Here is a 16,439-nt window from a genome sequence, read left to right on the forward strand (position 1 = left end):
CGTGTAAAGTAATATTTGTTTTTTGGAAAGATTTCTAGTTGAAAATTTTGCTTCCTCTACCTCTTTTTCTTGCCTCTATTACTCAAGTTCAAGTCAAAATAGTGTTGTTTCTTCTTTTACCATTGATTTGGATGGTCCTTTGCCTCATTTGGATTTTCATTTTCAGAGGCGTCTATTCAATGATAGGAATAGGGTTGAGCTTTCTTTTTGGCTAATAATGTTGAATAATTGTTCTCTATTCTCGAGTGCAGATAGTCGATCTTTGCCTTTGATCCTTGAAAATCATTTTGCAATTTTTTTGAACTGTTATATATTTCCTTTCCTCTCCATAAGAAAAATAGGAAGCTAGACCAATGTTTCTCTATAATCTAAGGCTTTTATTTAATTGGTTGTGCTTAATATAGTCAATATCAATAAGTTATTGCAGAGTAGGAGACCTTTGAAGGAACTTACTTCAAATGTATGCATTCTTAGCTACAATAGTTTACAAATGGCATTGCATTTGTTTTTGTAATGTGATTTCACCTGTTAGTATGACATAAGCTATTTGATTTATTGAGAGAGAATTGAGTTTGCTCGAAAACGATGAAGAAATTCAACCCCCCCCCCCCCCAACACAAAAAATCCAAATAAAATTGCAAATACACACCTTCATAAAGCTACCTTATCCTTCTGCCAAAACTTGTGAAAAGAAATGGCTACTAAATCTTCCACTAATACAAGACCAACTCTCCCCCGTTATACCAAACAACTTATTTCAAATCCACCAAGCAAAATCGCACTATAAAAGGAGATAAGAAGTTGTCTCAGAATCCTTGAAATAGAGGATACAAACATCAAGAGAAAGAGCCTTCAAAGATCTTTCGATTTGCAACAAGTTGTTAGTATTTATTTTATTGAGTACAATAAACCAAGTGAAAGCTAATTTTTGAGAGAAGGCCTTCCACATTATAGGAAAGAGCATACATAAAGAATTAGAATGGATCAAGAATTCAAAAAAAAAAAGATTTGCAAGAACACACTCCCCACTGATCCAAGGACCAAATGCAAATATCTCTTCCCGAAGAAAGATTACTTTCGTTCAATAAAGATAGCAAAGAATACAATTCCTCCATATCCTTATCATTAAAATATCCCCTAAAATTAAGATTCACCCAGGGCTACTCAAATTTCCAATATATATATCTATTTTGCTCTACACACGTATAAATGAAGAGACGAAGGAAAGAAGTGGATAAAACTTCAACACCTAACCAACTGTCTTTTTAGAAGTAGATACTTGAACCCCTCCCCATCACAACATTAGAGTGAGGGGTAAAGGAAACATAAATCTGAAAAATGGACCTCCATGGACTCCCCCAAAGAATATCTTAGATTACTACTAATATCTTATCGATTCTCATCCAAGCCAAACTTGCTTCATATTACTCTGCCAAAGGGAAAATTTTTCTAGAGGGAAGCGTCATAACCATTCCTAGGTTCACTTTGACGTGGTAGTTGTGGATGCCTTAAAGCAGTGAGCTCCTCAAATATCTTAAAGGAGTGGGTTTTTCGTATATCTAAAAGCATTCGCTCCTCTTTTTTCTTTTTCATTTTTCTTTTTTTTTTTTTTTTGGCTTGATTCTTATTTTTTGTTTTTTTTTTTTTTTTTTTTTTAATCTATCTTTATCGAAAGGCATCTTACTCTCCTCTTTGTACATTCCTAATACTTTAGGTTATGTTTGGTTGGTAGAATACTTATTCTTAGGAATAAAATAGAATAGATATTCCATAGGAATGAAATAGAAATAGAAATAGAGTAGGAATAGAATAGCCATTTCTATGATTGTTTGATTTGTGAAAAAATAAATTCCTAATTTTCCCAATTTTCATTTCCTTTTCTTTCTTTGTGCAATTCTCACTTTCTTCCCTAATAAAGAAAATGACGAAGGACTCCAGGCTCCCTTCTTCCACTATTCAAGTCTCTTGCTCTTCTTCCCTTTCTTCTCCTTCACCCTTCACCCTCCCCTCACGTGCAACCCGACAGCACATGGAGAGATAAACACGTGATAAATAGCACCCATAATAGGGAATGTAATAATTTTTTTAAAATTGCGAGCAACAAGACTAGAACTCAGGACCTCTTGGTAACCAGCTCTGATATCATGTTAGATTATCAGTTGACCTAAAAACTTAAACTGTTAGGTTGGAACCAACAATGTATATCAAGTTTTAACAAATATCTTAGTTTAATCCAAATAATAAGTGAAGTCATTACCTCCTTGAAGGATCTAACGAGCTTGAGTCAATCAACAATTATGAAGTTCATCAATGACGAGTACACAAAACTAGTGCTTTTGCCCAATTATAAGAAGCATGAAGTTCATCTATGCGAAGAAGTTCTCAAAATCAGAGAAATCAACCAAAGTTATAAACCCTACAAAATTCATGCTTCCAAAGAGGCAAAAATGGGTGAAGGCCATAATGGTGGCAAAGAGGTTTCTGGCACAGCGATGATGTTGAATTAGAAGGATGCAAAGAACATAGCATCCAAGACCCAAAAAAAAACCCATTCTCTATACAACAAAGCCTATAATCTCTAAACATAGGGTTCAGGGAAGCATATTTGACCAATTAAACCTTGATTGAAAGACCCATCATTGATCAATTTCAACAAAGATGCTTATTATGGAAGAATAAATTAAGATAGATTTTGCAGAGAATAGTTGCAGAGAGTATCAGGTTGGGAGGGGATTCGGATTTGAGGATATTATTGGATCATTGAGATTTATAACATGTTATGGTTTAAGCTAGAATAGCTATTTCAATGTCTCTTCTTAATAATACGTGTTCTAGATTTAATTGAAACTAGAAACCTCACAAGGAATAACTATTTCACCATAAAAATCCAAACACATGAATAGAAGATATTCTATTGGGAATAGATCAGGAACAAAATAGCTATTCAAACCAAACGTAGTCCATCAATCAAATTCTGTTCTTTTTCTATTAAGAAAAGTTACCCATATAAAAGCTATAAGTTTTAATCAGAAATTTATTATCACCCGACCATGCACGGAATAGAGAATAAACATAAGAAACAGAAAAGGAATGAAACAAAACTATAAAATAGACAAACTTTTTTTTAGCAAAGAATTAATTAATTATATGAAAAAACAATGAAGTAAAAATATAATAGACATGCACCACACGTGGTTGTAAAAGAATGTGAAACCAAAATGCAGGGTGGGTGTGATTCGAGCTGGCTGTTAAAAATGGAGGAGGATGATGGATTTGACTACAAACCCCAAGCATGAGTGGATCATGTCAATGATATCAATGGAGAGGGTTGACCCACAGCATGATAAGATTTTGAGTTCCGTGAACCCCACTCACCCCAAAAAGATACAGCCCCCACCTCCAAATCCAAATGAATTGAGTACTAACTAATGCATCCATGGAAAATCAACTTCACAAGATATCATTACAATTATTTATTTAAAATAATAATAGATCTGAATCTGCCAGATTTTCTAATGTTGTTATTGATGACTGATTCCAAAACAGAAACAAAATAAAAAAAAAAAAAAAAAAAGAATTGAGAGAGACGAGGGGGGGGAGGAATTATTCATGTACTTCATATTCATGTACGTGCTCTTCTTCACTAAAATATTTCATCGTAGAGCCACCATGTAACACTAGTTAGTCTTATATAATGACCTGGATCATCAGGAATGCAGGATCAACTAAACAGGAAGCAGATGAAGCCAAACCCAAAATGAAAACTCAATCGGAATTGAAAAACTTACAACTCGTGTTCACAAAGAAGATGCAATGTCTATACTTAATTTTGGGGATTGACACTGTACCTGGACTTCTCTGCCTATACTATTTTGCACTTGAAACCTTAGCGTTTAATCTGTGAATCAATATCTTGACCCACGCCCTAAGCTGTTGGTGAGAGTCACAGTTTGACATTTGATACTCCCCAAAAAGGTGGCAGCCACCAAATGCACGAGGGTAGAGGAGTAGAGAATATTATTCCTAATCCACTGGAAAACAAATCTGATCTGTGTGCCGTGAAAATAATTTATTCATGGGAGGATTGCCTAAAACCAATCTGCCAACCCAATATCCTTGGTGACTACTCTTGGAAAACCATAGGTCGTACTTCAATGAATATATTGAAATAAGCGACCAAAAACCAGATCTCCGACATTAATAATGAATCAGATTTGGGTTTATGTTTTCATAAATAGGTCAATGCTCTCCCCATTATTGCAGATGACTTGGCGGATACCAGCTTGGAATTTTGCACTTCCAGCTATTAACATATTGACAAAAAGAGATTCCATACAACTTGCAAAGAGACACAGGTATGTCCTACGATGTAACCCATTACTTCAAAATTTCTGTGGCATTTGTCTAGACATTCGAAAATCCAACAACATATCTCCATGGGTCCGACAGATGTCCACTGCATTTACCAGAAACATCACATCTTGGTTGCTACAAGTATATGGCTGTAAGTCATTAGAACAGATTGCATCTATCCTTCATTCAAATTGCCTTCTCACCTTGGGCAGCAGAACACAATTTCAAATTCCAACAGTAACCCTGCTTAATTCTATTCACACGGGGCCTGCATCACTAGAGTTTCTCAGAAATAAAATTTGTCCCACTTACAATAATATATTTCCACAAACAAATTATACAAAACACAGCGGAGCAAACAAGCCAAAAATAAAAAATAAAAAGAAAAGCACAACAGAATGGCAATCATTTGGTACCGATCCCACAGCCATCACTGCTATGCTACCAGCTGACCAACCCACACTAACATGACCACCATCACCTCTATTCATACCACTATACCACCACTGTCTCCACCTTTACGGCTGCAACCAAGAAGTGTTCTATATGTCCACATTGAGCCTCTAAACTCTATAGTTGAGGAAAGGATTTGTTCACATAACGATCAGAACGTCTAAATCATACATGATTTTATGTCCAATTATGAAACAAAACTTTAAGGAAAAAATTTGATTACTAAACTAGCCCCACACAGCATTGTCCACTAGTATAGGTCATCCACAACTTTGCTTCCAACAATTCACTTTTAAATTTGAACCCCTTAATGCCATCATTTCTGAGTGTATATTTTTTTAGTGCAAGATTGCAGGTGCCTCTATAAAACTTATGTGATTTTGGATTGATCTAATTCCTCATCAAACCTAAAGAAATGTTTTCCTTGCAATATACCTACCATAGATAAAAAATCATCAACTTTGGAAGGCTAGTTGAAGACGTGGTTCCTGCATCCACGAATCTGCAGTCTAGTTTAAGTGGATATGACCATAAAAGTTTATAGTACTTCAGTTATTTAATTTGTTTTCTTGTTCCTCAAGTTGTTTACCTAGTTTAGGGTAGTCTGGGGAGGAATTAAGTCTATAAAAGCCTACACAATGCATTATTCTCCATGGATACCTTGGGTGAGGGTATCCATCGTTCCTCATCTCTATTCCCAGCTCCAACCCCCTTTCTTTCCCCCATTTTTTCACACATGTGCCATCCCTTTGTTAAGTTTTGATTTCCCCCCACATTCAAACATTAAATAAATTTACAGTATCTGATGATACATATACAGAAAATTACTATAAACTTGGCAAATCATTCATGCAATTATTCATATGAAAAGGACAAGTATATTCAAACCCTGCTTGGCATGAATTATTAATGAAAATAAATCCATCTCAGAATTCAAAGCCATTTCCCAGAACATATACATATAAAACTTGTTATCCAAACAACTTTATAAAACAACCCAATTGGGGAAACAGCAGCAAGATGAAAACAGAAGGAAAAACAACAAAATCAACTGAAATAGTAACAGTGCTCATAAAAGATTTAATTCAACAGCCACTAATTATATAGCACAGTAACACAAGTGCATAAACAGAGCAAACAATATTTAACAATGCCTCCGATACAATTCACATCTGTTACTTGAGCATAATTGATTGAAAAAAGATTAAGCCATTTTAGACAACAAAGATTCGGGAGTGTAGCCAACATAAAAAAATGTCTCACTTTTAGCACTAGATTCTCCAAACATATCTGGAAGCCAAGCAGCCACTTTAGCAGGGCATGAGGACTCAAGGCAAGAGGTTGAAAGACTTCCAAATTCAAGCGGCTGCGACCTTTCTTCCATCTTCAATAAAGAAAATTGCAGTCTCTGGTACCTAAGAGTAAAAAAGTAGAAAGTCCGATCAGAAATCAGTAAACCCATCACATGTCCAACTTCTGATAAATCAGATATCCACATTTAACTCTTAAGGTGTGAGCAAACATGTTCCTACATCTTACATGTAATATAATGTAAAAAATTCTCACTCCTCAATCCTCATGCATACACTGGAAATCATTATACAAAAGAAAGAAAACTTATTCAAAGCAGAGAGAGATCGGCATTCAGAACCAGAATAGGAGTTTCTTGTTCAAAAATCAATTTTAAAAGGTTTTTTTTTCAGATTAATTATCTGTTTAGCAGTTGAATATGATCAATGAATGTTTACAACCAAAATATCAACAATATGAAAGTGGAATAAATCCACAAATAGTTTGACCCACTCCAAATCACCTCCATGATAGAGGTCTATTAGCAAAAACATGATTTGGAACACTAAAACAGCCTCCATGTAATCACATCACAGAGAAACCTCAAGAAGGCATGCAATGGGGTGCCACCATGCCTTCCACCATTAAATATCCAAAAGAAATAAAAGTCCACCTTTATTTGCCCTATTACTTTTAAAAAGGAATTGTCAAAAGAGAAGAACAGGCATACAAACACAGGAACTGTCAACAAAGAGGAACATTCAGATTAATATGCAAAATTCCAATGCATCAAGAATTGCAAGAATCCCAAGTATTCACACAATGCATGTTAGTCTTGCAACTCTTGGCTAAGTACTAGGTGTCACAGGTAACAATTTAAGGGGATAATGACCTTATATGTAGTTCTCCAGCAATTCACATTGTAAATTAAACTCTTCAAGTAAACGAATATATTGTTGCCTTGTTGGATGAATGATATAAAGAGACCCGCTCATGTGTGTGTACCATGGTGCTTGTTTGTTGCGTCAGCTATTCTTGATGGACTGTTTGTTATGTTTATAGCTCTTGTACATGTGTACCTGCGGTTGTGAATAATACTCCTCTTGTTGCCACTGTGGTTTAAGTGATTTATGTGATGCACGTGCATACAGGCTTGATCAAGTGAACATTCGCTGACTTGATAGGGGAGAGCTCTCAATAAATTGGGTCCCTGACACTAGGTTTCTGCTAGTGTGTGCTCTTTAATTTTCCCAGGATGCAGCATGTACCATGAAGATATGCAAGGGAACAAGGGGCAACTTCATGAAGTTGAAAATTAGAGTGACATCGTGGCAGTATTTTAGAAGTAACCCTACCTTAAGCTTCTGTTCCTTCAATACAGTGAGATCAGACATGACCTATCTTATGGCAAGCAGTTCTAAAGTTCTACCTTTATTTTAGATGTAATGGGGAAGGAGGCTAACCAAGTATAACCAAACAAACATTTAATAGTTAACACCAGATGCCATATGAAAAAAGAGATCACAACAGAAAGTATACATCAGGCCAGGTATCCGTAACAAACTCCACGATGTCATAGGATATGTCTCCTTGAACATCAATCTGCTCCTTCTCAGTTGGACCCTAAAACCATTAATCAAAGATATAGTAAGACATAAAAGCATTTCAAGCAGTTTAATTTTTCATATTAGCCCCTGAAAATATTGTACACCTTAACAACAGAGGCTCCTGTAGCAAACTTCTTGCCAAGCTTCTTTGACGCATCACTAAGTTTAACACCTGATATAGTATCCCACAGACTGAGTTGATAATGATAACAAATTGTAAAACACAAGTAACATGAGAACCAGAGCAAGATACTGCTCACCAAAAAGTTCCAGCCCTTTCACAGTGGTGATACATTTTCGCTTGTTACGCACAACCTTCTCAATAATGATTTCTTGCTTCTCCTACCAAAAGAGAGAGAAAAATAATAAAGGAAAACAGGGCCAAACTTGAGATGTTGTTAAGGTGTAACTGAAAAGGAAATTTGAAAGTTGAAAACTTTCCATTGACAAAATATCTATATAATGTGGTCTAAACTGTCTTCATAAAAACAATTAAAACATAAAACCCAACAAACTCCAGAGAATTCTAGTCCTAAATACTCTTTCGAACACTTTTAGGCATTTGAATCCAAATAACTAGTTCTGGCAATGCCTTTGGCCCTTATTGTGATTCATAACTAATTTTCACAAGATAGAAAAATTTTTAGCTCATTTGAAGAAAAAAAAAAACCATATTTAGTCAAATAGCTCCCCTATGCAATCAAGTAGGATCTGCACATGACTTACATGAGACAGAAGAAAGGAGGAGCTGGCTTTGGCAGCTCAAAAGGCACAAATATTACAGACGTATGCAATGGATGCAATAAAATAAAAGAAATTAGAGAAGCAGTGACAATTGTATGCATTTAGGCAATAAATCTTGTTACATAAAGTAAATATGAACACACCAAACAGGGGTTGGTACATTCATGTATCATAGTCCTACATTTTTGTACCCATGACACATCCAAGATACTCGCTTGGGCAACCTTAGAAGGGCACGGTGTCACATCAGATGGGTTGTGGAAGGAATTATAGTAAACATGGATTCAACCGTGGATGTCATATTACGTACTTTGAATGTCCCTATGATGTTTTGGTGTACCTATTAAGCATAATTCTTCAAACTTGGATGGGTTACTCATGCTAAAGCGAGAATGTGACAGAAACATAGTATCTCTAGGAGGAACACCAAGTGAGCATCTTACCATCCCTAATTCCCTCTGGACACTAAGTGAGCACCCCAAGGAGTGCTTGGGGTTGTGCTCTTGATATCCTTGAACGGTTCCTAGGGCTTCTATGTGGTATTGAGAGCTCCATGGCTGACCAACTGAAGATTCAGTTCATGCGCCACACTCAACATGGAGGTTTAGACATGCACCTATGTTGGCCTTTGGTTATGCTCTAGAGCGATGTTGTCTCATATCTAATTGGACTACTTAGGGATATGATCTTTTACATGTTTGTCTTGAGTGGTATAATGGTCTCATTTCCCTTAGCTCCAAGCCTCCAACTAATTAGTGGCAAGTTCACTTGCAAGACGATCATGCTACAGGGATGAGAGTAACCTAATGCTTGTCGAATGTGAATTCAATACCCTTATAGTTCAAATCATGGTTCCTCAATGACAACCTCAGCTAGGACAAGGGCTGTCAAGCCATGAGACATAACTAATGAATTGGATCCATGAGTTTTTTCACATATTTTGATGAGATGGGACTTGGTATGGTCTCTGTTGCCGCAAGGGTGTAACTCTGTCACATGTTGGGCACATTAAGGCAAAGTTGGTTCTTGTGGTTTGGAATTTTTCCGCCCTATGACACTTGGTTGTTTGTATCACATGGGGCCGCTCATTCAAAGTTTAAATTAGATTGATATTGCAACTTCAACTCTTTAGTTGAAATTTGAGATGTGACGTAGAGTGGGGAAGGTTCAAATCCACTCTCAGGTGTCTGTTGGTCACTCTCTCCCTAGTGGTTTCAAACTTTATGTGGTTTGGCTGAAGTTGGCCTTCAATATATATTATGAGGAAATCAAGATGCTTGAGATCGCTCAATAACCTGAGTGTTGGGGATGAGGGTTTGTTTTGTGGGACCTAAAATAAAAGGGTGTCTCTGGACCACAAGGTTTCCCGCTTTTTGAGCATAAGTGGAGGGTTGTTATAGTGTAGGCAGCCTTACCCCTGCTTTTATGAAGAGAGACCGTTTCCTTGGACTCAAACTCATGATGGACTAGTCACAAAGGAACAACCTTACCATTTGATCCACGGCCCACCCTCAAATGATTGAGAATAATACTCTAAGCCTTTAAGGCAAGTGCTCGACCCACATTATAGGATTTTTCTTATTTTGGTTTCCATTGGAGCTTGGATGGTAATCTACACAGATTTTTTTTGGTTCCTCAATCCATAATCAAAGGTGATATTCTTAGATCTTTAGAAATGGGCGATTGTAGGAGCTTTTCTAAAGCTGTCTTTCGCTGAAACTTCATATTCCATAGAGAGATGTGAGATTCTTAAGATATATAGGAAAGGAAAGAGTGGTGGGAGCCCCTCTGCAGCTAATCCCCATATAAGAACGGCTCTATGTTGGTCAAAGTGGGAACCCTAGGAGGTCCCTATGATATGAGCTCCGATGGGAATGCATGGAAAGACTGTAACTCGTGAAATTCACAATTTGAGTCCTTGCGCATTGCGTTTGCTGAGGGCAGCCAGGGTGGTCGAAGCCCTTCTGTGTTTTTGTGCAGCCATTATAACTTGGCCTAAGAGCATATCTTTCATAGTTGCCTAGAAAGCCTAAGTTTGTGATTACGAAAGCCAAAAGGCAATGGAATAATAAAGTCAGCCACGACAAATTGGGCTTGGGGTTGGAATGTTAGAGTACAATTTCTATATGATCGGTAACAAATACGTGTTTGAGGCATGAATTGGCTCATTATCTGTGAGAAGAGGATTTTGTTTGAGTCGAAGAATTTGGAGATGTGAATTCTGTTTTGAGTAAAGCATAGGAACAGGCCTTGATGTCATACATTGGAGTCCTATCTACAACAGAGGAAAGTGTGGCGAAAAAACATATAGGCCTTCAATATAAGAGCCCTTTGGGGAAGAGGCGAGTTCTAAAAGAATTACTTTGCAAACGAAAATAACTGGGAGTACCCTCAAAATGAATTCACTTTTGTAGGAGTCTTGGGTTACATATTGTTTTAAAGGAGCCATTAGTTGAGAATGAAGTTATCTTGGGTTAGATTTGGTGTATCTTTGTTATTCTTAGAGTTTGAGGTTGACATTGGGAAAGAGTTCACCCTAGTGGATAAGAGGATTGGTCTTCTACTCGACTTGTGATAGAGTTTTGGGTTTTTGAGTGGCAAGGACAAAATACAACTCCATATCAAGGACTTGAGAGGTAGAGATGTGTTCGATGAGTGTTTTTTACCGTGGCAACTTGTGGAATTAAGCATTGCTGATGGTGAATGAGCTGAATCAATATTCTTGGATGAAGCAACTTCATTAAGGAATTGAAGATCGATAAGTTGGTTTTAGAGGAAGTGGAATGTTAGTTTGGACCTTGTTTTTGAACATGACTGCCTGGTCAAAATTGTCTTCCACAAGGGTCTTCAAATAAGATCGGATTCAAGTCTACTTCACAAATAGTAATCAAGATTGTACACCATGGAGTAGAGTGGTTTAGTGAGCCCTGCTACCTAAGGGTTTTTGCTTTGTGTATGTGGCAGGTTGGCAAAAGACTGGTATGGTTTACTATTTTAATTGAGAACGTTGAAAGAGGGAATTGGGGAAGATGTCATAGTCCTATTTTAATTATCTGATACATATACAAGATGGCCCTACAGCTAGGGCTGCGCATGGTTAAGTTAACCAAACCATACCCCTCAATCTATTTACTAAACCAAAGTTTTAGTTTTCTAGAGAATGTGAATCAAAACCAAACCATTTGAAACAGTTAACCAATTTTTAAGCTGATAACCAATGGTAAACCGAAATTAATTGAACCATTAGATCCAATTTAAGATTTTAAAGTCACTAGAAATTAATATTCATGTAAATTCAAATATTAAAACTTGAGCATCAATAAGAAGTCTTAAATTTATAAACTTTAAATTAGCATGCAACATATGCTTTAAAACATTCCAAGAACTGATCATAAACAAAATCCATAATCCAAGCTCTATTTCTGAAAAATAAAATAAAATAAAAAATAACATAAACGTAATTAAACCAAGTTCTAAGTTTTTAATGAAAAATAATTTTTTTTTAAATTATTATAAGTTCTTTAAATTATTAAAATATAATATAATATAAAATTACATTATATATATATATATATATATATATATATATATAATGTCGATATAATGTCGATTTGGTTTGGTTAACCACAATTATTGAATGGTCTGAACTGAAATCAAACTGTTAATTGGAAAATTTTAAAACTCTAAACCAAAAAATAGTTAACAGATTTTTCGCTTTGGTTTGATTCAATTTTGTGGTTTGGTTTGGTTTTACAATTTGTCTAGCCCACCCCTACCCACAGCCATGGAATGGCATGATAATCATGTTGGATGGGTTGTGGTAAACATTAATTTGATTATGGAGATGTCATTGGTCGTACTTTGAATGTCACAATTGTGGTCCAGATAGTAACCAAGGTGGCATTCTCAATCTATGATGTATGATTCTTCAAACTTGAACTGTTACTCGTGCTAATGCAAGAATGTGATAGAAAGATTGTATCTTTTAGGAGAACACTAAGTGAACACCTACCAGCCACCACCCTTGGTGTCCTTTTGGGCACTAAGTGAGCACCCCAATGCATGCTTAGGGCAAGCTCTTGACACCTTTGAGAGGTGTCTTAGGCTTTCATGTGGGATTGGGAGTTGTCCATTGGAGAATGAGGTCATGTGTCACTCTTGACCTTAGGCTGAGACATATATGTTGGCCCTTGGGTATGCTCTTGGGTGTCGTCATCTTATACCTGATTGAACTACTGAGGGATGCTGATACTTTGTATGTTTTCTTGAATACTATATGATGTCACTTCCCTTGGCTTTGGTTTATTGGTGGTTAGTTGCAAGTTCACTAATAAAGGGATTGTGTTGTGGAGATGAGAGTAACGCCCAGTGCTTGTGGAATGTGAATTCAACACCAAGTCTAAAGAGTCCATAGAAAAAAAATCTTATTATTTTTTATTTTTTTAATTTAGATTTGTAGTTGTTCTTAGAAGAGAGGAAGAGTAGAAAGAAAGGGTACACTCTTTATAAGATTTGCTCAAGGCTATTCACTTTCTCTCAGTCACCTGGTATCTTGAAACCTCTTTTGCTTGCGAGGCAAGGGAGGAAACGTTTGAGAGAGCACTTCACAAAAACATCCTCACTTCACAAAAAAATCCTTTGGCATGGTGAAAGATTTCCTATTGGGGTTTCTGGCCTTCCTAGTCTTCTCAATTCATGGAAACTTTGATAACGAACTTCACTGTGACAGAGGCAGTCATGCCATGATATTCGACCACAGATTGGATACATTGGTGTTTCCTGACAAGGTCTTCTATCTAAAAATTATTTTATTATTGATCTAATAAGTGGATATGTATATATATATATATATATATATATATATATATATATATATATATATATTGAGGTAGAGATTTAGAAGTACGAAAATGCTATGATTTCCTTCTTCCTGACAAAGTCTTCTATCTAAAAATTCTTTTATTATTGATCTGATAAGTGGTTTCTTTCATGTGATCATTTATATGTGTCTGGTTTAACCAAGTTGTGTTGTTCTTATCTTCCGATTAATGAGTGCACACGCCAATCAAAAGTTTGTTGAATCCTGGAGGTAGACACCAACGAGCCTTCGACGCAATATTGGAGGGGCAAAATCTTCCCTAAGGGCAATACTATGCACACTTCAACCGATATGATTTCTCAATTTTATTTTTCACATCCTATTTTCATATTCATTTTTCCAACAATCTTAGGGAAGAATTATTTATTTATTTATTTATTTATTCGTTTATTTATTTATTTATTCAAACCAAAATCTTCTGATTAACATGGATGTTGCACCACTCACTACCACAGTTTTTCCTAACACATTTAAAATTGAGATGTCTAGAGACACATTTTTTTAAATATTGGCAATTGGTAACTTGTTTTGAGAAATTTGTAATTTTTTTGGGTTTAGGTAGCAGCTTGGATTTGTTTGTGTTAATTGAATTGGGTGTGTTGTGTTCTTTTTTGCTTTTCATAGCTACACAATTAAAATTGCACTATTTTAATTATATGCACGGTTTTTTGTATTTGGCAAGGAGTCCCTATGAAGATTTGTTTGATTGAGCACAAGGTCACTTGGATAAACTCAATATTGGCCTTAACCATTAATTTGATCAATCTTTATTAGCTATGATGTAGTTACTTCGATTTACAAGTTATAGTAGTTCAATGAATCTATTGACTATGTTGTGGTTATTTCTACTTATGAACCATAGCTTGTGTTATCATTTTCATTTGATTTCTCATTATGTGTTCATATAAGAATTGTTCTTCAAAATGATAGGAAAAAGATTTGATTATCTAGGATGTCATTTTCAGGAAATAATGTATATTTGGGATTGTTATACATTTTTGCAAATGTAATGTTGTAGACAATTAATGTAAATTTGAGCACATGAAATGGTTAATATCATATAATCTACTGGTACATAGATGCATGCAAAGTAATGAAACAAAGTTTCTATGAAAGTAACTAAAAGAGTTAATTATTTGCAAAATAAAAATTCTAAATATGATTATATGAATGACTTCGCCTATAAATCTTGGTATTACTAAAATAAATAACTTCAATAATTTGTTAATATTTGTAGATGCAAATTATTTCTCAAGTCAAAGTTACGTACATTATATGGATTATCCTTTATATCGCTGGATTTTTGAATCCTCGGCATGCTATTTTGACCTTCTATTTTTATTTAAATAGTCAATTTTTGGTCAAAGTCCGGGACTATTTTCATCAGTTAGCATTAAGATTTTACTATGTAAATTCTCTTTCCATGTTTTAATGAACTGACTAATGATAGGAATGTGTAGTCCCAAATTAGTAAGTATTGCAGATTGTTGGACGACTTAAAAATTCCTAGATTCCTTTTGCGGCTAGATGTCTTATTAATACACCAAAAGGAATAATTGTAAGTAGCATCTGAAATATAAAAGAACACATAGATGTCATTAGAGGATGTCTTGGTGTACCTTACTATAAAGAAAAACTATGCACTTTGATTGATCCAAATTTATGATCAATGATTAATAGAGGTGACGATGGTGTATCACAATCTAAATATGCTAAGATAATTGAAATTTTGTTGCAATTAATGAATTATTCTCGTTTTGAAAGCTTGTGCAATTTATAAACTGTGTAGATATAATCAATTTGAGACTACTTAGACATTTAAGGGGTACCATGGACTATGGCATCATGTTTAGTGGATTTCCACTGTATTAGAGGGTTACAACGATGGTAACTAGATCTCTGATTCGTATGAGACAAAATCCACTAGTAGTTATGTCTTTACCCCATGAGGGGGTGTGGTGTCTTGGAAATTATCCAGCCAAATTGTTATATAGCTCGATCCACCATGGAGTCCGAGTTTATTGCCTTAGAGATAGGAACTACAATTTAGTGGCTGAGAATTTCTTACTAGATATCCCTTTATGGATAAAACCAGTTCTATTTGTGTTTATTGATTTTTTTTTTTAATAATAAAAGAAGAATTCATTAATAGAATAAGAATATACATCTAGGAGAATAAGACATCTCCTTAATGAAGTCCGGGAAATCCAGATAGAAAACATAAAGGAACAACAAGCTCACCCCCTTAAATTCTGTTGTCCCAAACACCAAAGAGAATCCAAATAATGTATCATTACCCAAACCAACACCTGAGCCAACTTTTCCGAAGTGATTGGAGATCCTGTGAAATAGGTTCAAATGGGTAATAACAAGTCATTGGTTGTCCTTTCATACAAAATTTATAAATGTTCATTCCTATGCTAAGGATAGTGTAATACTGCAATGTATGAGGTTGTGCACTTGCTCTTAATAAATTTCATAGCCCTTAAGGGTGGTGTGCTTAATTGCAATGCATACTTCATGGTTTTTACCTATAAGAGAGTGGAATGGAGCCACTCCTATGTAATCTTAAACAGAATTGCACGAGCATTCATGAAATTCAGGCAATGCGCACGGCTATTCATGCCAATTCGTGCTGAACTAAGCTTAAAATTGAAATGCGGATGGTAAGTTTGTTTGACTTACAACGGGAATTATGGTTAGAAACTTAATGTTTCACCATATTTTTGTGGTTACAACTTATCTTTATTGGTCTGGTTCATAGCCCAAAAGGCACCAGATATGATACATTACATTTTAGTTGGTAAACCCAGAATACTCTTAAGTCTTTTGAATAAAGGGGAAATATTGGTGTTTTGTGTAAAAATATTTCAAAATCCTTTACTACTTCTATCCTCTAACAGTCGTTTAAATAATTCATTTAATTTTATTAACAATTATAAAAATGGTTGACTGTTTTATGACCACTGTTAAATGTTTTCGACCGCTTGTGTGACAGTTTTAAAATTAATTGTTTATATATATATATCTTGAGGTAGGGATTTAGAAGTACAAAAATGCTATTGTTTCCTTCTTCCTAACAAAGTCTTCTATCTAAAATTTCTTTCATTATT

At 35.3% G+C, this 16,439-nt stretch overlaps 1 protein-coding gene across 1 annotated transcript in view; it reads right to left on the reverse strand.

Moving 5' to 3' along the window:
* Positions 1–5,885: 5,885 nt before the first annotated feature.
* LOC131156997 (translation machinery-associated protein 22) overlaps positions 5,886–16,439 on the reverse strand; it is a 30,022-nt gene continuing 19,468 nt past the window's right edge. Inside the window, exons 4-7 of the mRNA XM_058110805.1 lie at positions 7,964–8,045; positions 7,808–7,875; positions 7,636–7,719; positions 5,886–6,221 (exon numbers count right to left, since the gene is read on the reverse strand). Coding sequence (XP_057966788.1) covers positions 6,165–6,221; positions 7,636–7,719; positions 7,808–7,875; positions 7,964–8,045 — 291 coding nt within the window. The 3' untranslated portion in view covers positions 5,886–6,164. The remainder of the gene's footprint in view (positions 6,222–7,635; positions 7,720–7,807; positions 7,876–7,963; positions 8,046–16,439) is intronic.

Source organism: Malania oleifera, chromosome 6, assembly GCF_029873635.1.
Source record: "Malania oleifera isolate guangnan ecotype guangnan chromosome 6, ASM2987363v1, whole genome shotgun sequence".
Taxonomy (NCBI): domain Eukaryota; kingdom Viridiplantae; phylum Streptophyta; class Magnoliopsida; order Santalales; family Ximeniaceae; genus Malania; species Malania oleifera.